The 24811-nt window shown below is 40.1% G+C and overlaps 1 protein-coding gene across 1 annotated transcript; it reads right to left on the bottom strand.

Annotated features, from left to right (window-relative positions):
- Positions 1-16284: 16284 nt before the first annotated feature.
- mex3b (mex-3 RNA binding family member B) lies at positions 16285-20181 on the bottom strand. The gene is made up of 2 exons (XM_084405831.1): positions 19630-20181; positions 16285-18939 (listed from the first exon to the last, which is right to left on the bottom strand). Exons 1-2 carry the CDS (start codon positions 19859-19861, stop codon positions 17576-17578), a joined length of 1596 nt encoding a protein of 531 aa, XP_084261957.1. The 5' UTR covers positions 19862-20181; the 3' UTR covers positions 16285-17575.
- Positions 20182-24811: the final 4630 nt, after the last annotated feature.

Here is a 24811-nt window from a genome sequence, read left to right as displayed (position 1 = left end):
AAAAAATTCTAGTAGGGTAAGATAAATGCAAACGTAATTTGGTTACACTTTATTTTAAGGTGTCCGTGTTACAGTGTAATTACACATTTACCGTACCGAGTAATAAAAAATGAACTTCATGTACTAAGTTCGAACTGTTAGTCAAGTCAAGTCAAGTCACCTTTATTTATATAGTGCTTTTTACAATACAGACTGTATCAAAGCAGCTTCACAGTGATAACATGAAAATAATACAACAAAGTTTGTTTCTAGAAGAAATCATCGTCGTCCACCTGAAGTAAGGCAGATCAATAATGTTGAATATTAAATGTCCCCAACTGAGCAAGCCAAAAGCCAAGGCAACAGTGGCAAGGAACCAAAACTCCATCAGGTGACAGAATGGAGAAAAAAACCTTGGGAGAAACCAGGCTCAGTCGGGGGTCAGTTCTCCTCTGGCCAACGAGCGAACAGTTTATGATTATGATCCAGGCAGCATTACAGGTCAGAAGTTAGATTGGACCAGAACATTCACAATATTTATCTAGTTCCATCAAGTTGGAGGTCGGAGTCATCACGCCGGTATGGAGATGAGTTTGTTGAGGTGTTCATGAGGCCTTCACAGGGCTGATGAGGCTGGCACTTCAGGGATCCATTGTGGTCTTATCCAGGCGCAGGTCCACCATCTGATCTGGATACGGCCCGGATCCGGCGGACTTCAGTAAACCTTGGAATAAATGGAAAGACTAGCATTAGCATAGATGCCATTCTTCTTATGATGTAACGAGTACATCGGGTGTTATAGGAAGTGTCCCCGGTTCTGGCTGACCTAATCTATGCAGCCTAATAATCATTTAACTGATCTGAATAATATAAATGTATAATGTTCTATATGAATGCCAGGTAAAAGAGATGTGTTTTTAGTCTAGATTTGAACTGACAGAGTGTGTCTGCTTCCCGTACAATGTAAGGAAGACTGTTCCAAAGATTTGGTGCTAAATAGGAAAAGGATCTACCGCCAGCAGTCGATTTTGATATTCTGGGTATTATCAACTGGCCAGAATTTTGAGATTGCAGTAGACGCGAAGCACTATAATGCGTTAAGAGCTCGCTCAAGTACTGGGGAGCTAAACCATTTAGTGCTTTGTAAGTAGTCAGCAATATTTAAAAATGTATACAATGTTTAATAGGGAGCCAATGCAGTGTTGACAGAACGGGGCTAATATGGTCATACTTCCTGGTTCTGGTAAGAACTCGAGCTGCTGCGTTTTGGACCAGCTGTAGTTTGTTTATTAAGCGTGCAGGGCTACCACCCATAATAACATTACAATAATCTAGCCTTGAGGTCATGAACGCATGAACTAACTGTTCAGCATTTTTCATTGAAAGCATATGTCGTAATTTAGATATATTTTTAAGATGGAAGAATGCGGTTTGACAGATGCTAGAAACGTGACTTTGATAGAAAGATTGGTTAGGGTTAGGATTAGGTTTAGAGTTAGTTTCATGTTATTAAACACAATTTATAGTAATTACTGTAGTAACTACATGTAACGTGTAACAAAGACACCGTAAAATAAAGTGTTACCCATAATTCAGTATATACAGTGCAAGTTTTATACTCCAGGATGAGGGGTTTGTTCAAATCACTAACAATAATCATGAGTAATACAACAGTTATGCTTTAGCAAACAGCACTATTACTACAATATATTAAAGAGGTAAAAAGCCAGAACATTATTGCACATTTGAGAGGCAATGAACCAGTAAATAGCGCTGATCTGGGCCCAGACCGCCTCTTTAGTATAAAGGTCATATTGCGTAAACAAAACTAAGCACGGTTCACTTTATATAGTGACTCAGTAATCTATAGACATTATCCCGTAACAATGAGTTAATGTAATCAGTGTGTGATCGGGATGAGAGTCATTACTGGAGCTCAGGGTTTATCTCACTGCTAATCAGCATCATGTCAATGTGAAGGGGATTAATAGCTGATACCAATCACTGTGACTTCTGTCATGAGTTTTAGCAGGGGACTGCCACACCAGCTCAGCATTAGACCAGGAGTTACATTGTGTATCGTGTTCACTTATGGTCAGATAAATCATGTGACCAAGATGAACATGCTAAAGGGTCATAGCATGCACTGTTTTATTTTGTTATTTGATTTTAAAGGGTTACAGACACTAGCTATTTAAGAACAATAGAATCAGCCCTGCAAGTTCCTGGCTTCACTATAGTGTGTAAACAACATGGATTTTCTGCCACAGAACACAAAAGGAGACATTTGGCAAGATTTCCACGCTGCTCTTTTGCAATACAGTGAAAGTTGACAGTGACCAGTGACTGGAAAGCAAAAAATAAAACAAACAAAACACATATGACTCATGGACTATAAACAATTATCTATTATGACACAATACTTCAAGCAGAGAATTTGTTAATTTTATGCTAAATAAAATACAATCCTTTAATGGCTAGCTTCAGATAGGACAGAGAAAATAATTGAAAATAATTTGGCGCACATTCATGTTCCAAAACCTGCCGAACCGTAATTAATCGGCATAAATAATCTGCTTCTATTAATTTCAGTTGTAAATTGCTTTGGACAAAGCCGAGTAATGTAGGAAACATACCACCCATGGTAGTGGTAGCTCGCCGGTCGTACCTCTTAAACTGCTAGCACATAAGTGGAGCTCTACTGAGAGAGCTTGATAACCATTGTGAAATGTCTCTGCAATTACTGTTTGTAAATGCAGAACGACAAACCAAGAAGCTGATCCCTCAGTTTAAATTCCACACTGTAGTATTAAACCAAATCTTTTTGGGGATTTGCATCTTTTAAATGCTCCAGTGCTTGTTTAAAATGATGACACTGCATTTGTTGTACAACCTGTATTCTCTTCTTCACACCTTTATTCAACTAAACAACCCAAAACAGTCAGAACACACGCTTTTCAGCACCTGCAAACCACACGTCTTGCAGAAGTCATACACAAGACTTAAAATAGCATACTGTATTTTGTCATTGACTTAGATGAAAAGCTTCGAAAGCGTTTCAGTAGCTTTAGGCAAAAATGTAGCAAAACAAAAGACCCCCCCCTTTAATTTCTAAGTCCTCTGGAGAAATGAGGCAGTAATTACTAATCTAGAGAGTTATGACGCCTACCTAATTGCACTTTTTACATAAAAATCCCTCAGCAAGAGAAACAAAGGGGTTCGGCCATGAAAAATGCGCCCAGCAGCTAGTTTTATATTTCATTAGCTTCCTTTGTCTTGTTCCTGCATCTTATTAACGCCCCTCTTCTCCACAGCTGATGAGAGATCTGCATTACATAAGACCTCAAATAAAGCAACCTTGCCGCTGCGAGCGACATGGGCTTGTATCTAATCATATTTCCTGGGAAGCTCTTTGCTGTGGAGTGCAAGGGCTTATCTGCCCAGAGATGGCTTCTGCTGATTATAGGATGAGTGCAAGACTTCTTCTTTTATTGACCCACAATGCCCTCTGTCATTCAATTGCATCACACTAATTCAAGGAAATGGAGAGGTTTCATATGACCTAATGGAGGGTTCATCTGTTTTCAAATGGGTCCTGGCACTTCCTATATTGCAGGAAAATATCTTTTAGAGGGAGCCGAGGCATATTACGCATATACATGTTTTCATGAGATAAAACGTCCGTGCAAAGCACTCAGTAGGAGACGGCAGCAGTTTGTCAGTGGCCGGATTCATCTTGAGAACAATTACTTAATCTTGCCCACCAAAAACACACTTCCAGCCTCTGCGTGGTGGAAACGCTTTTGTTTTAAAAGCGCCTGACCAGGAGGGAAACCACATGAGCTTTTTCTCCTGAACGGGCCATCGCAGAGCAAGCACAATTCATTTGGAGTGTGTCGGACCATGCTGACAAAGAAATTAGGAAAATCGCACTCATTTTACCCTAGATTTAGGGCAATCAAACTCTCTGCAGTGGACTAGGATGGCTTTTCTAAATGTTGATATCAGTCAGACACAGTTTCAATAGTTCTGCAGTAATAAGACGTCTTTAAATTCAGCATGAGATGAAAATTCACCCTATCAATTTTCTAAATGCGTGTTAGATCTGATTGTGAATGAATCATCTGAGTGTTTCATTTTTAAACAATTTCTTTGTACTTGTAATGTTTAATCAAAATGCATCTTCCAGTAAAAACGACAAATTTCTCTCTGGCGATTCAATCATTTAGTGCACATAAATCCTAGCCCTACAAGATCACGTTCATCTGCCTCCACTTTTAAGTGGAAGGCCCACATCTCAAAATCCAGTCAACAAGTGATGCATAGAATCAAGTCCCAGCCCTAAATTTTTTATTTAGCAGAAATCTGTTACAATCGGATGCACGTCACAATATCTGTCGCTACTTCCATTGCGAATTTAAAGAATAGCCTGTCCCCATATTTAAAAAGCTGCCTTGCTGTCTCCTGTCTTCATAGGCAACTGCCCTTAAAGACAGCATACTAACTAGAACGGAACCTCATAAGACTGATTTAAAATGCTTTTCATAGGCAGCAAAAAATCAATATAAAACCTTAAATGGGCTATATGTAAGAATGTTCATGTATTAATTGCTTTTTGTATTGCCAGTGTGTGCAGCCAACGCTATCTCACGACCAATTCGTACGAATTCGTACGAATGATAAAAAGTTGGCTAATTCGTACGACCTCACTCGTACGAATTTGTACGATTTGTCTAAACCCACGTGATGGGTAGGTCTAGGGGCGGGGTCAGGGGTAGGTCATTCGTATGAATTCATACGAATTGGCCAATTCGTAAAATATGTACGATTTTGCAAAATACTAATTCGTACGAGTCAGGTCGTATGAATTCGTACGAATAAGCCACCTCGTAGAATTTGTACGTTTTCCCGTGAGATCGGGCTGGTGCAGCTTGTAACAAAACTTAAAAAACGAGACCTTCCCCAACTTCCTATAACTTATTTTTATGTGAAGGACGTTTTTGACGGGATAGTCCAAAGGATGTGACATTAGCTCCTGAGAACCTCTCTTCCATTCAATGACACATGAAATGAATGCTTATACAATGTTCAGGATAATGCCGAATGAGCCATTCTGTACTGTAATGTTAATGTGTCATGCAAAGGGATTTCATTCAAATTATAGTCTCACATAGCCAGATTTATATAGTCTATTGCCTCAAATATACTTTATAATCAAACAGTGTAATTTTAATGACCTCATCTGTCGACATGATGCCGGTGAATTGCAGAGCTGGTGCAAACATATCCACATCGCTATGATCAGATGCTTTCTTAACTGCTGCTTTCTCACTGCTGTCATTTTTGTTGCATATTTATTTTGTTAATAACAATAACAAGGGTTTCTGAATTCTACATATAGCCCCTTTAAAGGCCAACTAAACTGCCTTGAAACGCACAGCATTATTCAATGTGTTGGCGTAATTTCCACTGAAACAGGAAGACAGGGTTGGACATAGCAAAAAGCCCCTCCCCTTTTTTAAAGTAGACAATAGTGTGTAGTTTATATCACAGCTCGGTGGTAAAGCCGCAGTTTCCTCCTAATCTCTAAACGTTTATTTTCCTAATCTCCTCCATATCGTTTTATATATAAAATATAACATTCTGGGCAGAATTCAAATGGGTCCAATATGTTTTCTGGTCTGTGTGGTCATATGATCCGCTCTGTGCTGCTGTGTCTCTGGACCGGAGGAGACTGTGTGCTAACTGTGTCTGAATCGTACCCTATCCCCTATATAGTGCACTGTGTGCCATTCATCATTAAATTAAAAGCATCCCAGAACACAGGCCCGGGCTGGGTAATCGGGACAATCGGGAGAATTCCCGGTGGGCCGCTTCACTTTTGGGCCGGTCGAGGATTCTTTTTTTTTTCACATTTGTCACGTTAGTTACATTAGGCTACACATGTTCCGCATTCTGACACCGCAGCCGCAGCCTCTGAATGGGTTGTACCATGTGAGGGAGTTCTCCCCTCCCCTCCTATAGAGTTGGTTGGGTCCATAGCCCGTCTTTTCCAAAACGTTTTCTCAGGAGTAGGCTACCGCGGCACCGCCGGCGCCTACCGATAGCTGGGCCGGCCCTACCGTAACGGTACGCGTCAGGGAGGATGGATGGGAGGAAGAGGCCAGGAGGTATGGAAGCTTGTTTCCGCCACAAAATAAAACATTTTAAAAGATAATTGTGACTTTTTATCTCACATTGCGAGTTTACATCTCTTTACATGATTTCTCAGAATTGCAAGATATAAAGTCAGAATTGCAAGATATAAAGTCAGAATTGTGTGAAATAAAGTCGCAATTGCTTCTAAAGTCTAAGTGAATTATTATTTAACCTTTACATTATTTGTTGAACCATTGTATTAATACAAACTACACAATAGTAAGAGCTGAACTGTTGCTTCATTTATCCAATTTGGAAAAAGTGCTAATTTGGAATTCCACCATGTAAATATGTGGGCCGGTCTTGGGCCTGAAACTCCCGGGCTGAAAAGTGGCCCCACTCCGGCCCTGCCAGAACAGACTTTCCGAAATACTAACAGAAATGAAAGACTTTGCCTTTAGATTAACTTTATATTGTCTTACCTGGCTGATACTTCTAGCTCTGACGCCATGCACCTTGCCACCTTCTTCGCACGCCGTCTTCATCCAATACGTTGGAAATCGTCACATCCATTTATTTTTTTCTCAAAATTAAACCCTTTACATTAGTTTAACGATTGAATAATTAAGTAAAGTGGAAAATTATACAGGTTAAGTTAATTAAACATAATACAATAGTGTTTTGGTGGTAAAATAAATATATTTGTGTTACTTTAACAAAACATATTTGGGTAAAAAGAACAGTGCCACAAAACCATTTTTTTGAGTGTAGAAAATAGTAAATGTGTGAACAAATGACCAATTTTATCCGCAGCCTCAGTGTCTATTTATAATGTAGGGGGCGGGACGCTTTAGAGTCTAGAGAGCATTTGATTGGACAGAAAATCTGATGAGAAGCTGAAGTGCAGCGTGATGTCATCAAAATCATTGATCCATATTGGCGGAAGTGAGAGACTGTACATTTTGAATGCTTATATCTTCTAAATGCGAATTTTGTCATTGTTTTGTAGCACACTTGCTTATAGGAAAGGCTAACATATTTATACTAAATACCAGAAAACTACCCCATCATTCACTCTTTACTTGTTTTGCTCTAAACATACTATAAGAAACATTTAACACCCCTTATTAACTATTAAATTACAGCTACATGCTAGGCATGCTGCACTCGGTTCTTTATTGGCTTATGGTTCCACGCAGAACCTTTAACATCCATAGATCTTGCAAGGTTCTTTATTGTGAAAAAAAAAAAATCTTTAAATTTGTTAAATGTTCTACAGACTAAGAAAAAAAATGGTTATTTTCGGAACTGATCACTCACTCAAAAAAATAGCTCTTTGGCTGAACATGATGTAATCATTGACAGTGGTTCCAACGTGACTGAAACAAGTAAAACCCAATAAAGTCAACAATGTAAAACAGAATTTGTTCATTTAACATGAATGACTTGTTTTGGTTTAACTTGAATTATTCAAGTTATCCTACAATTAAGTTTTTTTGTATAATACGTCACCTTTATTTATATAGCGCTATATACAATACAGTTTGTTTCAAAGCAGCTTTACAGTGATAAATAATGATCAATGATGCAAACAGAGTTCAATTCTGCTGTAAAACAGCTCTAGAAAAACAATAGTGTATTTCATAATTCAGCTGAAATCAGTTCAGTGTTGATTCAGTTTCAAGAACAACTGTGTAAAGTTTATGAAATTATGAATTGAGTTCTGTTTTTATTAATATGAACTTTTTCGTGGATTTTATTTATAAATAAGGCCCCTGACTTTGTTGGTGATGTACTGACATGTGTATACTGTATACTGACAAACTAATTATACATTTTCTTTACGTATATTTGATGTCAGGTTTTGGTTACTTAAAAATAATACTACTTCCATCCATAACATTACCGTAGTTATTACTACTTTTATTAAAGCAATTTGAATGTTTGTTAGCAGGTCCTCAACTCAAGCACACGTTAGAAACTTCACCACAATGGTAACCCCTCAAAAACACAAACGTGACAAACTCCTTTAAATACCAACAAAATAGTCTTCCCGTTTTCTATCTTGCTAAAAATGCATGAAAAACTCTCTATCCAGCCCATGCAAACTATGATGGGAAGTGAAAATCCTGCTCCCAGTTTCTTAATGCTACTTTAAAGCTGCACTCCGTAACTTTTTTTGGGTTCAAAATTATCCAAAATAAACCGCTTTTGAGCAAGTACATAACCAGCCAGTGTTCAAAACTATCTGCTTGCCTTAGCTCGATTCAAAACGGTAAGCTTGTAGTAATGTTTTTAATTCCAGTGGTACTGGTGGATTTCCGCTGGAGATTCAAGCATGTCTTTTTGCGTCATTTCGTCACATCTGTACACATAAAGGTGTCTCGGCTAGTAGGCTATGTTGCGTGTGAGGATGTTGGAGGTGGAGATTTATAGCCTTTTCTCACAGCACTTGATATAATTAAACTTATCAATTTGATGGCGGATCCAGAAAGGTTCAAACGACAATCACCAGTGTAAAATGCAAAAGACTTCGGACTTCGGAGTGGCTACAGAAAAAAAGAGACTGCAACGAAATCGCAACGAATCCATGCGAAAACAAGGATAAATATCAGAAGGGCGTTAAATGTAGTCACGCAATGCTGATGTTGTTAACATTAACAATTTGAGAACAAAGTATAATTGGCACGTTTTGACATGATATGATAAGCGCGATTTACTGCAATGCTTTTTTTTTGCTTAGTTGGTCAGAACAAAAGTGGATGTTACTTGTTCAGATGACATTTTCCGATGAAAATTCTTATGTTGGTCATACTTCCAAAAAGTAGAATCTGTGGTTGCGAATGCCAGTATCCACACCGGCGCGGTGACTGACAGCCGCACATTCTCCTCAAAACATTGGATTCATCCGTGCTGTGCCGTGCCGAGGCACAACCCGCGTAAAGTTGATAATTCCACGAATAACTGCAATTGCAGATTTCGAACAGAGATGGCGACAAAGAGGAAAAACTACGGACTGCAGCTTTAAAGGGATAGTTCACTTTGAAATTAATTTTTGATACGTTTTAGCTTACCTCAAGGGCATCCAAGATGTAGGTGTCTTTGTTTCCGCAGTAGTTTCAATTTTGATATTTTTAGGTCAAACCGTTCTTGTCTGTCAGTCATATAATGCAGGTCGATGGTCACTGGCTCAAAACACAAGCACAGAGTCCAAATTAAAACAATTCCCCACGTCCAAATGAAACAATTCCCCATCATAAGTACACATTGATGGCCTAAGACACGAAACGAGCGGTTTGTGTGAGAAAACGAACAGTATTTATATCGTTGTTATCTCTTGAAAACAGCACACGTCCAAATGATCTGACGGCGCGGGCGGGTATAGATATATACATAGATGTCGCCTTGGCTACGGTTTCGTTCCAATGAACTGCAGTAGCGAAGGCGACATCTAGTGTATACATCTATACCCGCCAGCGGGCGGGTATAGATATATACACTAGATGTCGCTTGGCTACGGTTTCGTTCCAATGAACTGCAGTAGCCAAGGCGACATCTATGTATATATCTATACCCGCCCGCGCCGTTAGATCATTTGGACGTGTGCTGTTTTCAAGAGATAACAACGATATAAATACTGTTCGTTTTCTCACACAAACCGCTCGTTTCGTGTCTTAGGCCATCAATGTGTACTTATGATGGGGAATAGTTTCATTTGGACGATGGGGAATTGTTTTAATTTGGACTCTGTGCTTGTGTTTTGAGCCAGTGACCATAGACCTGCATTATATGACTGACAGACAAGAACGGTTTGACCTAAAAATATCAAATTTGAAACTACTGCGGAAACAAAGACACCTACATCTTGGATGCCCTTGAGGTAAGCTAAAACATATCAAAAATTAATTTCAAAGTGAACTATCCCTTTAACTCAAAGAAAAAGAATTCATGTAGTCTCAACTCAAATGAACTAAGTACACTGATGAACATTAAATTTCTTGGATTAACAAGCTGCAAAATCAATTTTAAGGCCCATTTTTGATAGAGGTACTTGAACAATGAAACAATTTTCAAAAGGAAAACACTGAGATAAGCCAAAGTCAGTTGTTTAAATGACGTGAACAGCATCTGTGCTAAAAGATAGTCTTGTTTGAGGGGTTACATTTCCATACACCAACGTTTTTCATGACCAATTGAAGCTGTCAAAACTTCAAAAAATGCGCAACGAAATGCACGCCGGTGTGACGAGATGAATCAAGCCTCTTCACTTTCTGTATTTTCACACGTTCTAATCAAACTTGAAAATCCCCCTCTCGTAAAACAATGAGAAACACACCATCATTTCTTGACTCTCTAGGAGGTGTGCAGTACACCTCGGCGTCCCTAAAGACAAGTCTCAGACATCAAATTACAGGATTCAAGCTGTGCAGCCAACCACTGCTTTTCATGTCTGAAGCATATGAATCAAAAACAGCAGAAATGAGTTTTGCCACGGAACAAGCCTAAACATACGTTAGACTGTAAAACTCCAGGCCAAGAAAAGGGCACGTACCGCCTCGCCAGCAAACACGCAACCAGAAATGAATAAAGGGAAAAGAATCCCATAACCCTTCGGCACGATTGAAAAAGAGATAGGGCCTAACTGATAACGAACAGACGAGAGGAGAGCATTAAAAAACCAACTCCAGCCACTCAAGGTCTAATTCAATCGCTTATGAAATCCTGTAAAATCCTGAGATTGGGTCTTATTTGATTAATTATTTTGTCCTTTCTGCTTCATATAAGCCAAGATAAGCAAAATTATGCATAGTAAATTTAGATAAAACCTAGCTATAAATTTTCTCATGACCTCTTGTACCTCATCATTCTGACCATTAAAAATCACACAAAGCTTTGTGTTTTAACGAAGAAAATGTCCTTCTTTTATGTAGGTATAGATAGTCTTAGCATCTATCATAGCAGACAGACGTCTATATTTTCCTGTGAGGGAATCAATGGTAAATGCATCATGGCTGCTGCTCAGGGACGTGAGTGAGGAGTGTCTGCAGCGCTAGTAAGGTCACAGTCATGCTATACCACCATTATACACTTGAGCAGTGCACTTAAAGATAAATCAATTACAGATGCATAATCACTCGTCCTGTCCCTGCAATAAACAATAAACAAGAGAGCCAGCTCTGCACATACCGCTGTTTGTTTTCTATTAAACCACAATGACAAATGTTTTACACTTTAAGGTAGTACCATGGTATTTTACATTTACAAAAATACATTTTCACATAGTAAACCCATTTTTTGGACAAGTACCATTTTTATTTTAAGATATTATTTTAAGATCACCAAGACTTAAATAAAATAACTGTTTTCTATTTGAATGTATTTGAAAGTGTGATTTATTTCTGTGATGCAAAGCTGAATTTTCAGCATCATTATTGCAGTCTTCAGTGTCACATGATCCTTCAGAAATCATTCTAATATGATGGTTTGATGCTCAAGAAACATTTCTTATTATTATCAATGTTGAAATCAGTTGTGCTGCTTAATAATTTTGCGTAATATTTGTAAAGTAATATTTGATTCAGAAGAGCAGCATAAATCAAAAGAACAATGGAAATCTTTTATAACATTATACATGTGTTTGACTTTTTATCGATTTAATGCATCCTTCCTAATATAAAACCATAAATTTAGTTTAAAAAATAACCATGGTGTTTTGAACGCGCTATGATCATATCATGGTATTATATTAAAAGCACCGGAGAACCATTGAAGGATGGTATTTGTATCTGATTCCATCACTGCATGGCACACACCACATAAACAAGACATTTATAAAGTTTTGGCTACGTTTGAAAACTCTGGTATAAAGCCAGTATTTTGGAATTAAAAACAAAGGTTTGTCAAGGCAAACTCTGAATGTTTGAACAGTAGGGTAAAGTCTGAAGGTTTTATAGGCCTCCTGTAGTTTCAATACCTTGGGCAGTGAGTTGCATGTAGACATTTCGGTCTCTGGTTTGGGATATTGAAAGAACAAATCTAACCCAAGTTTGTACTATAACAGTATGTTAGCTTTGTCAAGCCAGCATAATTAACACACTCCAAAAAGCCTGTGTTTCTAGTACTGTTTCCAGAGAAAACCATCAATTGGCAAGTGCTGATGTTCTGTGTTCTTTAAAGGACCAAAATGCATGTTGCACGTATCACATTTAAAGTCTCTTGTGAATTACACAAGCATACATGAATGCGTAACTGAGTGCTGACTAACATTAACTTCTTAAAGGGAACAAAAGCAGAGCTCAGAGAGAAGAGATTGCCAATAAAAAGTTGCCATATGTTTATCCATGCATATTTCAGTAAATGTCACATTCACATTCACCATCACATCCAGCCCTACATGAGTAGGCCTATACTTTATGAATGTGGATAAACTTGGACATATTTATATATACAACTTCGTATGAAGAGCTGGGTGATAATATAGTTACATTTTGTGACAAAATAAAAGTCAAGCAGTGGATATATATATATATATATATATATATATATATATATATATATATATCGCTTTAAATGAGGGTATGCAGATACATTTCAATATATGCCCAACTTTATATACAGAGCTGTGCTATACAGATTACATTTTGTGATAGTATAAACACCGATGAGATTTGCTGTATAGTATAAATAGCTTTAGGTGAGTCTATTGAATATGCATGCAGGTTAAAGTCCCCCTAAAAATTTAAATTGAAGTTTTTTAGCTTTTGAATATGTTAGCCTTAAGGTTATGAATAAGCTGATGTGTTCCAAAACAATGACAAAATTCGCATTTAGGAGATATAAGCATTCAAAACTTAGTCTCTCATTTCCGCTAAAATGGATCACGGATTTGTATGACATCACCACGGATTTCAGCTTCACATCATATCTTCTGTCCAATCAAATGCTCTCTAGAATCTAAAGCATCCCGCCCCCTTTGCTATAAATACCACCTGGCCAAAGCGACCGTTGACACGTAATGGAGCAATATGGGTTGGAGATGTGTGTTTGGTTGCTCAAACGCTCGAGTTTTATTCCGTTTTCTAACAGTACGTTGGTTAGGAATGAAATGGCTAGAATTTATTCACACCTCTACTATTGAACCCAACGTATCATCAGCACTCGGATTCGCTTCCATGGTGCTGTCAAGTACGACTTGCAGTCTGTGAGGTAAACTAAACGCTATCGGCTATTTGAAAACTGGGAGGAGCCATTCAATATGTCCCGCCTTAGCTTCCTGTTTCAGTGGAAATTACATCAACGCATCATACAAAGCTGCGCGTTCCAAGGCACTTCAGTGGGCCTTTAAGCACTATACATCCAATTTTTCATATATGGGCGATTACTAATGCCAATGTCTGTGAATGGAAACAGACATGCGCTATTTTTTTTGTAGCATACTATGACATAATGCATTCTTTGCACATTTTTGAAAAACTATGCACAGCTTCCTCATTCAGAAGTTTGTTCATTGTTTTCATTGGGCAGTTAACACAGACGTTTCATTTCGCGGGTAATGTTGTACGATCCCCAGAGGGCTTATTGCAGCCATTTTAATACTTTCCCCATCAGCAAATCACTTTCATAGTCGTAACCAATTGCTCTTTTTATTTCGAAGGCTTTTGCGGGGACTTTGAGGGGTAATTTCGGGACAGTTGGTACAGTTGACATTGGGTGGATGTATAGGCTCATCAGCACATATGTTGATGATGGAGGGCTGTTAGCAGGAATAGCTGTGTCTGGCGCTCTCACAGGGGACGTGAGATGGTGCACACTGACAGAAATCCTGGATGCTAGTTAGCAAGCAGCAGTGCACTGTCAGGTGGCAGGAGTCAAATCAAATGAGAGCCAAGCCACTCCAGTGCACAATGACAACCACTGTGTCTCATGAATTAAAGATGACTGTATGACGAGAGGGAGGAGACACAGAGCGAGGAGCACCAGGGCAGACAAAGACGGATCAATCCCTTCCTCTTCTTTGTGGGCCACAAGCTTGAATAATAAACACAAGCATTACGTTGGAAGCTTATTTTTGGTCGCAGACGCCAGAAACGATGCGCGGCAGTCTGGTCTGGACTGTGCAGACATGCTCCTAACTCTAATGGCTTAAGTTGGCGATTTAAAAATAGATAATGACCTCCTTTCAACAAATCGTCACCGTCACATCCAGCCAATGCTGCTGGGAAACACAGACACCCCAGACATTTGCTCCCAATCTCAGATTCCTACTTGGATCCAGTGGTTTGATTAGCTAGGGGAGCTAAGGACTGGGAATATGATGTATTAGGAAAGGGTGGAGATATTTGATTGGCATTCTGGATATTTCCAGGATACTAACACTTTCAAAAATGAATATCCAGTCAATGCTGCAGCTTTATGGGAAATATGTTACCCAGCACAGCAGTGGATATTAGGTTTTTGTTAAAAACCCTCTTTTTTAGGTTGGATGGGAGTATTAAAAAGATTAAACACAATATTCAATGATGACATTGAATATTCAAACTAACACCTACCATATATAGCCTATATGAAGACCTCCGATACAAAAGCCTCTAAAAGCCACCTCTGTCAAAAATGAGATAATATTGAGTGAATGCTCGCATAGTATACGTTCATCAAATACTTTCACTTCAAACTCACTAAATCCCAGCCTCAGTCCATTCAGAAATGCCGGTACTTGGGTAGAAACCTATACATAGGAGCCTGATAAAAATGTTAATATTAAACAAAAACTTTAGATGGACTTAGAGGCTTTTGCATCTGAAGTCATATACAGGGTGGGCCATTTATATGGATACACCGTAATAACATGGGAATGGTTGGTGATGTTAAAGTCCTGTTTGTGGCACATTAGTATATGTATATATCACCACCCATCTTGAGGAGTTTGCCTCCTCACATATACTAATGTGCCACAAACAGGACTTTAATATCACCAACCATTCCCATGTTATTACGGTGTATCCATATAAATGGCCCACCCTGTATATTAATATGCATAATTAATCATAATACAATTAACATGTATGTTTAATTCTAACTCATGCCTTGATTGGTAGTTAAAAATATAAAGAAAACATTCATTTAAATCAAACTAACACATATCATAAAATATATTAATAACACATAATTAATCATAATAATATGATACATTATTTATGATATAATTAATTCTAACCCCCTTTTTTAGTCTTAAATAATGGTTTTAGCTCCATCATTCATTTAAAAATAAAAACAGCAGGGAGGCTCATCAGCTATGAATAATTAATTACTCTTAATTTAATATTCCATGTGCCAAGCAACCCATTACCATAAGGGGAAAACATTCAGATTATTGTGCCAGCACTCACTTCTGACCCAAGAATTTAACCCTGTGTCAACCAACTCCATTCTCCTCAACACATAACACAAATAAAACCCAACCTGAGACCTGCCCGACAAAATATTTGCTTCCTGTATTTCTTCCCTTCTTTCTAAGAAGTCAAGCTGTGAACCCAACACAGGGCATGTGTTCTGCATTTAGGTCTAACACTTGTCAGCTCTTTTCTGCCAGTGCTGGAATTGTTTCCTAATAGTACGGTTTATGAGGGCTGGTTTGTGAAGCCAGCATTTGGATGTTTCCATTTTAAACTGATCATTAAGGCCTGTTTGCAGTGCATTTATTATCTACAAGGAGGGAATATTCTCAGTCAGTCTTTCCACAAAAAAAAAAAAAAAAAAAAAAAAAACACACATGACACCGCAAAAGCTGCTGGGAGGAATGAAAGTCAAAAAGCAGCATTGGAAGAAAGGAAAACATAAAAATGTACACTACTTAATGACTAAAGAGCTCTGACATCAATATAACCCATGACCCAAATGTGTCAAGACACAGTTTTTAAAAGCATAATAAATCTATTTTAAACACCTGAACGTCTACTTAACCTGTTAGATGCCATATTGATGACATCACAAATGTCCATTTCTTCATCACTGCAGTGTTTTTAAATCTCTAAAATGATAACAACTATTATAAAAGCAAGCACTTTGGCCAGCAAAAGGGAGTTTGAATAAAAGAAAGGGTTAGGGTCAGAGACCACATCAAGCATAGAAACACAGCACAGATTTTTCCATAATAAGCAAATCAACACGTCTCGTTCATGTACCATTTTATTGGACTTATATAGAAATACTTAAAAAAACATGAAGTAGCACCATTACTTAAGTTTTACTTTGTCATGTAGAACTTTAAATGTCAGAAAAATAAAACTCTTGATACATTTTCAAATCTTGTTTCAGCAAATATAATATTAGTATTTGACCATGAGGTTAAAGGCCTTTTATCATAAAATAAAATATACTTTGTTTTTAAACTTTGCTCAATAAAGTACATATACGCTCAAGTAACTTCACCTACATAATATACATAAACAAGTGGTAAACAAACGTATTAAAATAGAAATCCTAAACCTATAGTGGTGCAACAGAACAGAACTCTGTGATACCCACTGGAATCTAATTCATACAAATTTTTAGAAAGCTTAAACGGTTCCTTTTTTCCGAACGTACTAAGTTTCATACATTTCGACATTTCGTAATAATATAGAATAAAATATGCTTTATATTACTGAATAGAAAATATGCTGGGTGAAACGGATTCAAAAGACATTTTTTTTGCTGAACCTAGAAACCCTCCAACCCAACAGAATACTGTTCGATGCAAATACACATTTCGTGGTCTGAATCGCCATCCGCACTTCGAGTGATATTAAAATAATACAGTGTTCGTTGCCGTAAGGCCATACTAAAAAATAAAAAGATATTTGAACCCAGCTACAAAAAAGTTCACTGAACTTAAATTAAAATATCTGTAAACATCTTTGCAATACGAAATATAATCTTTCAAGTCAAAAAAGAATAAAATACTTCAATCTGTATTAATGTCATCATGAATATTTAAAACTTGTGGAATTTCTGGTTGATCTATACATATATATGTAGGATATGTTGCTGTTCTCCCTCAAACGAGTTCCATCGTATAAGCTGCAGTATCTCCACCGCTGTAAGTCTTTGTGTGTCTGTGTGTCTGTCAGGAAGCCGTCCAGATTCCCCAACCTCGAGATCTGCTACCAGTACATTCGATCAGCGGAATCGAAAGGCTCGTTTATGCTAACAGTCGGCAAACTGACTACGGTACCTGCTCGCTGTCCTTACTTCATTAACGTTTGTGTACAGTTGACTAAAACTATTGATTACTAGGCTTTAATATTTAAAACATGCATTAGATGTTGAAAATATTTGTCCCGAGCTACAGTACATTATGAACAATTACACCGGAACGGCCGTCCCTTTTTGGATACTGCAGCTCTACATACATATGTATATATACATGTACAATAACACACGTTATTAGGGTCTCACGAAGCCACGCTCTTGTCGCGGTTTACGAAAATATACGTATTGCCTGAGTAACTGTAGCATGGCAGACGGGGCATTTGGGCTCGTTCCTCTCGCAGATGCGGTTGGCACACTCCATGCAGAACAGGTTGTGGCCGCAGGGCACCAGGGCCGCGATCACCTCGCTCTCGAAGCACACTGAGCAGTCCCGACTGCCCTTGCGGCTCGTCCCGGATGAGGACGACGAGGAAGATGAGGAGGACGAGGAGATGGATGAGTCGGAGGGCACACCGGAGTGATGGGATCCAGGGAGGGCTGGGGAGTAGCCAGGGAAGCTGAGGGTGCCGCCGCCCGGGTCACTGCGCACCCGGCGCGCCAGGGGGTGCTCCGCCGCGCCGTTGGTTTGGTGCAGGGGTGGGGACAACCTGGGCTGGCTGGTGCATCCCACCCCGTTGTTGGCCCGGCGCAGCCCGTTGGCATTCGTGGAAGCATTGGCGGGAAAAACGGGCGGCGAGGCGGAGGTGCCGTTGGCGCGCTCATACTGGGACCACATCAGGCCCGGCGGCGCAGGAGTGGGGTCGAATCCCGGCGACGACTCGAAGGTCATGTCAGTGCAATCGGGCGAGATCACCTCGCCGCTGTAGACAAATCCATTGGCATTGGCGTTCATGTTGATGTTGTTGTTGTTGTTGTTGCCGTTGCTGGAGGCAGTGTAGCTGAGGGCGGGGCTGGGCGGGCTGTAATCAGCCAGACGGGAGCTGCTGTTGTTACCGCCAAAGTACGAGTCGGTAGAGGCACTCCCCAGAGAGCTGGAGCTGTCGTTGCGGTAGTTGGAGAAAGGCTTGCGACCGGAGGTGGGCGTGACGCTCGAGCTGGGCTTGCTCCACAGGCTGGCGTTCCCGTGCAGGTCGAAACCCACGTCGGTGCCATTGGCGTGGAAGTCGTTCTCGTCTGTGAACTCGATGAGGCCGCCGGTGCGCATGGCGATGTGTGCTTCAATCTCTTCCCTGGCCCGGTCCACATTCTCAGGCATGCCCGTCACCTCAAACACGGGCTCTTTGTCCCGGCTGGGTGTGACGATGTAGGTGTGCGTCTGCTGCTGGATGCGCTTGATAGTGGCCCCCTTGGGTCCCACCACCAGACCCACCACCCGATAGGGAACTCGCACCTGAATGGTGGTCTGGCCAGGCAGATTGGGCGGGCCGGGCACTGTGGCGTTACCATTCAGGGTGCTGTTTTTGTTCCGCGAGGCTCGGATCATCGAGAAGTGCTCGGCCGCCGAGATGATCTCCCTCCTGGCCATGGCTACATCCTCTCGCCTGCCTGTCACAACAAAGACTGGCTCCTCTCCCCGCACTGGAGTTTTGATATACGTATTGGTCTTTGCTCGCAGGGCTTTAATTTTGCAACCTACAATTGCGAGAAATCAAAAAAACAAAAATAAGACAAGGCAAACACACAACCTGGCACAAAACAAAAAGATGCAAGAGGGTGCAAGCGCACAGTCTAGGGGGACAACAATTTTGTCATCTTTCTTTTTTTTTTTGTGCGGCATAAATTCAAACCACATGCTCGTCTACTTGACATGCAGGGTCAAAAATAGCACAGGGGGAAAAAATGCATGCTGAATTCAGGATTTTTCTGACCCAACGCAACACTCTAATCATACTGTCAACAACTTGCTCTGTCCCTTCATACCAGATAGCCAATACAACATGATGTCGCCTAGATATTGGCTATATAATGATGTTTCCTGGTTAAGGAAGTCTATTCCCAATTGGCTATATAGGGAGTGTAAACAAAGTCCACTGAGACAAAGAAAGAAAGAGCCGCTGCTGCTTCAATAAAATGGCACTTCAGTCTAGATATACAGGAATGTTGTGTATAAAGGAGATGACATATTAAAGGTAGTTTGGGTTGTGTCAGAGCTCCCTTGCTTTTGTTTGGTCGGACATAAGGAGGGCAGTGCAGTTGAAAATAGGCTATAACCTACATTCCCTATATATATCATACATGCAAATGACCACATGTCACCATAACACAACGCGATTCTACATAGCCGCATGCACACATTTAGTTCAAGATGATGATAATGATTACCTTGCCTGCCGACAATTTCGGCAACATGCTCGGAGCTGGGAACGGGAACGCACTCGGTCATGTTCACGCTCTTTCTCCTGGGCTCGTTGTCATACAGAGAATTCTCATCGTTATCCAGTCCGAGCAGCGAGAGCTGGTCCAGGGCGATCTGTAGGGCTCTTTGGTCATCCAGGGCGTCCCCCTGCCCGCCGTTGCCGCTCCGCTCCATGTCGGCGAACAGCGAACTAGGCATCTTGGATAGGTCTGGAAACAAAGAGGGGAAAACTTACAGGAGGGTGGGATTGAGCTGGGAACGGCTGGTTTTAAAAGCTCCACGGGTGCGAATTCAATGCGCGTCCTTTTTTCCTCGTGTCCAAATAATAAAAATCAGTGCAATTCCGAAGTGTAGAATTAGCGTTATTCCCGGAGACTGGAATGCCGGTGGTGGCAATATTCCCCTTCGAGTGCGCACCCCTCCCTTGCAGCTCGTTTCTGTTCGCTGTCTGACTCGCTGCAGCCAGACGCGGCACTACCGGAGAATATGTGCGCATGACGTCACCCCGGTCGGACGGGGCAGAGACTGTGCTGCGCTGGGTTGTGATTTACATACGCCGCGCTGATTGGACAGATTCTGGATGGAAGAGAGAGAGGGGGGGTGATCGAGTTCAGCCACGGCTCGTCGCGGCCCGCCCTTTTCTTTTGTGGTCTTATTAAAAAAGCAACATAACACATTTTATGTGAATTACTGTTATTGTTTAACTTTCTCGTTTTTATACCAACAGTGTGGTTAAAACGTACATTAATAAAGAGCCGTTGGTTTACATGACTATATTCTGAGGTGTTGTGAGTCTGTTAGCAGCATTGTCTTCTGTAAGGTCTTTGTGGGTTAGTGCTTATAGATTTGCTTTACTTGCAGTCAGGTGAAAACCCTCCCGCCAAAAATAAGTCAAATAACAGCACTTTAATGCTGAAAATGTTCAGTTCAGGCAGTATAACAGTAAATCTGCATCACTTGTTATTATTAACACACAGGTGGTAGGCTATGTGTAAAATGATAAAAGTTTTACACAAAGAAATGAACAGCACTTTTGAGAAACATCATTAAAATGATGTAGCCTACTTTTGTTCTACATGGAGCTGAATGGGTGCCATCATGTTGTTATCACATGACCAGTCACTAATAACAACATCTTTACTTTCAGACAGTGTTCATGACACTTCACAAAGCATATATCTAACATCCAACGCAATATCCATTGTCATGATGTGTGCACGGATCCTATGCGGGCTGAAAGGTGCCAATAAAGCCAAATCCACTGCAATTATTGGGAGCCAGATAAATGTAAACAAAACCTTTTGTGCGCACCTTCATTATTAATAATAATTAATGTTTGGATTATATTATTTGCCTCAGTTTGCATCTAATTTAGATTCTTTAAAACAATCTAGAATTATTTTATTTTATTTTTCTCTAAGTGACCTTTACATGTGCTTTTCAAAAGCCTCAATGAAGGACAACTTGCCAAGACATGCACTCTCTTTGTCTACTGCACGCCTCTCTCTCTCTCTCTCTCTCTCTCTCTCTCTCTCTCTCTCTCTCTCTCTCTCTCTCTCTCTCTCAGAAATATATTTAGCATTCATTCACATTTCGGTTACAGCATGCTTATAAAATGAACCACCAGATTTATATAATTGTATGCATTTATTCAAAACACGCAAAGTCTCTTTCCAAATGACACCAGCCTCTCCTTCCTTCCAGTCTCACAAGGAATGTGATTGTGTTAAATCATCTAAATTCCTTTAGATCTCCTCATGCATACACCTCAGTCAGTAACATTTGCCGAAAAATATAAATATAGAAAAATAGAAACTGTAATAATGCCACTTATAAGATTTGTGAAACTGATTTAAATAACAATGGGCACCTTATACAGTAAAACAATTTTGTGGTGTCCTGATTATCAATGCAAAATAATCATCTATTATTGTCATGCTAAAATGAGTCAACACCCAAACAAATATGCATTTTCTTCACAATTTCATATCAATATATGTACAAGTGCATGCGAGTATGCCTAATCAATATTTTATCCCATCCACAAATATTGGCATAGGCGCAGTTAATGGCCAGTTAGCTATCAACAATACTCTCAAGCACTCTGCCGTTGGCCGGTATGTTAAAGAGCATGATGGAAGTGCTTATTGGTGATCTCCCAGTGGATCCCAAAGCATCTACAGGCAAATGCGCCTTTTGTGGCCCGAGCGGGAAGATGGGGTGGGGGCAGGGAAATCTGCTTCTTTTTGCACAAAGAAAATTTCAAACCAATTGAGGGGCATTGAAACGAGAAGCACTTTCTTTGTCACCTCACTCCTGAGGAACAATAGGTATGCTAATATTAACTGCCCCCAAACCTGAGAATGTGATTCAGGGGCTTTTTTTGTTAATATTCACCCCCTTTTTTATTATTCTTTTTAGTTTAGCACTAGCTGGCTCACAATCTGAGTTTAAAAGCTGCATTGAGAAACATCTGGAGGTGGGAATTATGCTAAAGCCACATGTATGGCTTATTTCTACGCTTTTTAGCTTCAGAAGCTCAGAGAGAGTCACTCTGATTTGCGATTTGCATAGTTATAGACCTTACTCTTCATTGTATTGTGAATTAAAACACTGACAAAGGGCTATAATATATAAGTATGTATATTTACATGTTGACTGCTATTCAGTATGTGCATGCATTATCATGTTTCATATGTACTTTATCATATGTACTGATAAAGTTGGTCATTCTTAAAGATATCACATTGCAAGTCCAATTCCGATCAATCGCTCTTACAGACTGTGGAGAACAAAGGCTGAGGAGCAGCCTCTGTACGTGCTGGCTTCAATCCTTACACACACACTCACACACACACACACGCAGAGCCAGCGGTCGAAAGCCTCAGCCACAGAGTCTGTTTAAAAACCACTATTTCGCATGTCTTTCCAGATCTGTTTCAAAAGTGGGTATGATTGATGTCCTCTCTGCTGCCCAGATGGAGTGGCAGACGGAAGATCATTGTCATGACACAACTTTTATGAGGACATCTTTTTCCTGTTAAACTCGTTTTATAACTCACACGTTACTGCATCCGAAGAAATAGAAAAACGTACTAAACAAAAGCTCTGATGGTTCAATCCTTTCAAAATGTATAAAAAAATGTGGCAAGTCTATCTAGAATGGATAAGCTTTATTAATACAGTTTGAAGGACAAAAAAATTGACCTTAATTATTTTTAAATAATTTTATTATTGCATTTATAATTGATTTTGATGATTGTTCTAATATAAAATAATGAATCATGTAATAATAATAAGTATAATAATAATTAATTGTCATATTGGAAAGTCTTTAAAAAAATCAAAAAGCGTTTAAAGTTGCTACATGCAGCAGGAAGGGAAAAATCAGAAATACAATCTATAAGTCTATCTAAAAAACAAGTTGTGTCACTTAGACTGCAATGAATGGAGAGCAAATGAAGTGTTCTGCCTCTCAGATCTTTTTCTTGGGGTGAAAAAACATCAATAATCTTACATTTTTTACACAATGTCTCAAAGTGCACTCTGATTGGCCAATTTCTACAATCAAAACTCATCAAATTCCTCCAAGACCAAATTATCTAAGCTAAACTATCCGCATGTAGCACGTTTCTCCAAAGGAATTTCAGGCGAAACAACTGACACAAAGTAGATTCTGCGAAAGAAAATATATTAAGTCACCTAAGCAACGAAGGAGCAACCTCTGAGCAATAAAACATCCTTCTGGCTGTGCCGCTATATACGCCTGGCGTATGATTTCACAAGCGTGCCAGTCAAAATATAACCTGCTTTCTTTCAACTAGCACCTTGATGAATCAGGGTTTTCTATAAGTTTGCCGGTTGTCTGTTTCACTCAGTTCATTTAAGGCTCTTAGGTAATCTTAGGCCAGCACAAATAAGCAGAGCGCAAACGTCTAGAGTGGATTCGACATACATAGGTCACCCCAGCTTGTTTTTTCACATGTCCACCTTTGGCAGCTCGAAGAGGCCACTTTAACGCATGCGATATTTGCTGTTTTGCATTAGGAGTTAACCAGCTGCTTAGCCTTTAATGAGAGGAAGAGGGGCTTAGCTTGGCATGACCCAGACCTGTCTGAGTGCAGCACTGCCGTGAGATAGCTAATAAGCCAACAGTCAGTGCCGTCTGGCCGGAGAAAAGAAAAATAACAACGGGAACAAAGACGGCGAGGGAGCATGGACAGAAATTAGAGAAGAGAGGTCACAGATGACAAACTCTGACATCATCGGTTTTGTGTCCTCTGGATGCATGTATTGCACTTGCATTCATCTATTTCCATCCATGTTCAAATGCATTGTTTTTAAGAGCTTTAAAAGCGAGTGATATAATCAAGACTATATAAACCCCACCTCTCTCCCCCTCTCTCTCTCTTTGTCTGCACTGGCGAGCGCAGTGAACACAGACGCATGGCAGTGTTGTGTAATTGAATATGCAGTTTGCAGCTTACGACTGCAGTAAAACCTTATGGCTGAATATCGTAACACAAGCCGTCCCGTTAGCGCTCCCAGCAATTCGTTCAAATGTGCATCAGTATGACGTGTTACGTGAAAAGGTAAAGTAGGCCAGTGCTGCAGTGGTGCAGTGTGTGTGTTTGCATCGGCCCATCCCTTCGCAGACTGCTACCCGCACTGACACACTGAACTCGAGTGCCACTGATTCGCCTCCTCCCATTGGCTGTCTGCCAGACGCCGGGAGAAGAAGCATGCAGCAGAGCAGAGCACAGCGGCAGGACAGCTGGGGCTGCTCCCCCACAATGCACCAGTCCCACCCAGGCCCTCCTAATCCATTCTGCCTCTGCGCTCGCCCCTCCCGCCTCCAGCGCCGCCGCAGAACCCTTCGGATACTGTACAGCCCTCTGTGTCTCAGCCAGAACCAGGGAAGTCCGCGCCTATTGCGTTAAATAATGAACGATAAATCTCATCAATATTTAGCAGTCTGGATGTAAAAAAATGCCATTGTTCAACAAACACAGTGACAATAACAAACACATTAGTAGCCTACATGCAAGGTCGTTACCATTGATCTTTTTATTTAAAGAATTGAAATAAAGGAATTAATGGGGTTTAAGGGAACAATGAATCAGAAAGAACAACAGCAAAAGCCCTAGA

Source organism: Rutilus rutilus (genome assembly GCF_951802725.1).
Source record: "Rutilus rutilus genome assembly, chromosome: 3".
NCBI lineage: Eukaryota > Metazoa > Chordata > Actinopteri > Cypriniformes > Leuciscidae > Rutilus > Rutilus rutilus.
The sequence above is the reverse complement of the archived record's forward strand: the minus strand, read 5'-3'. Positions and strand labels throughout refer to the sequence as shown.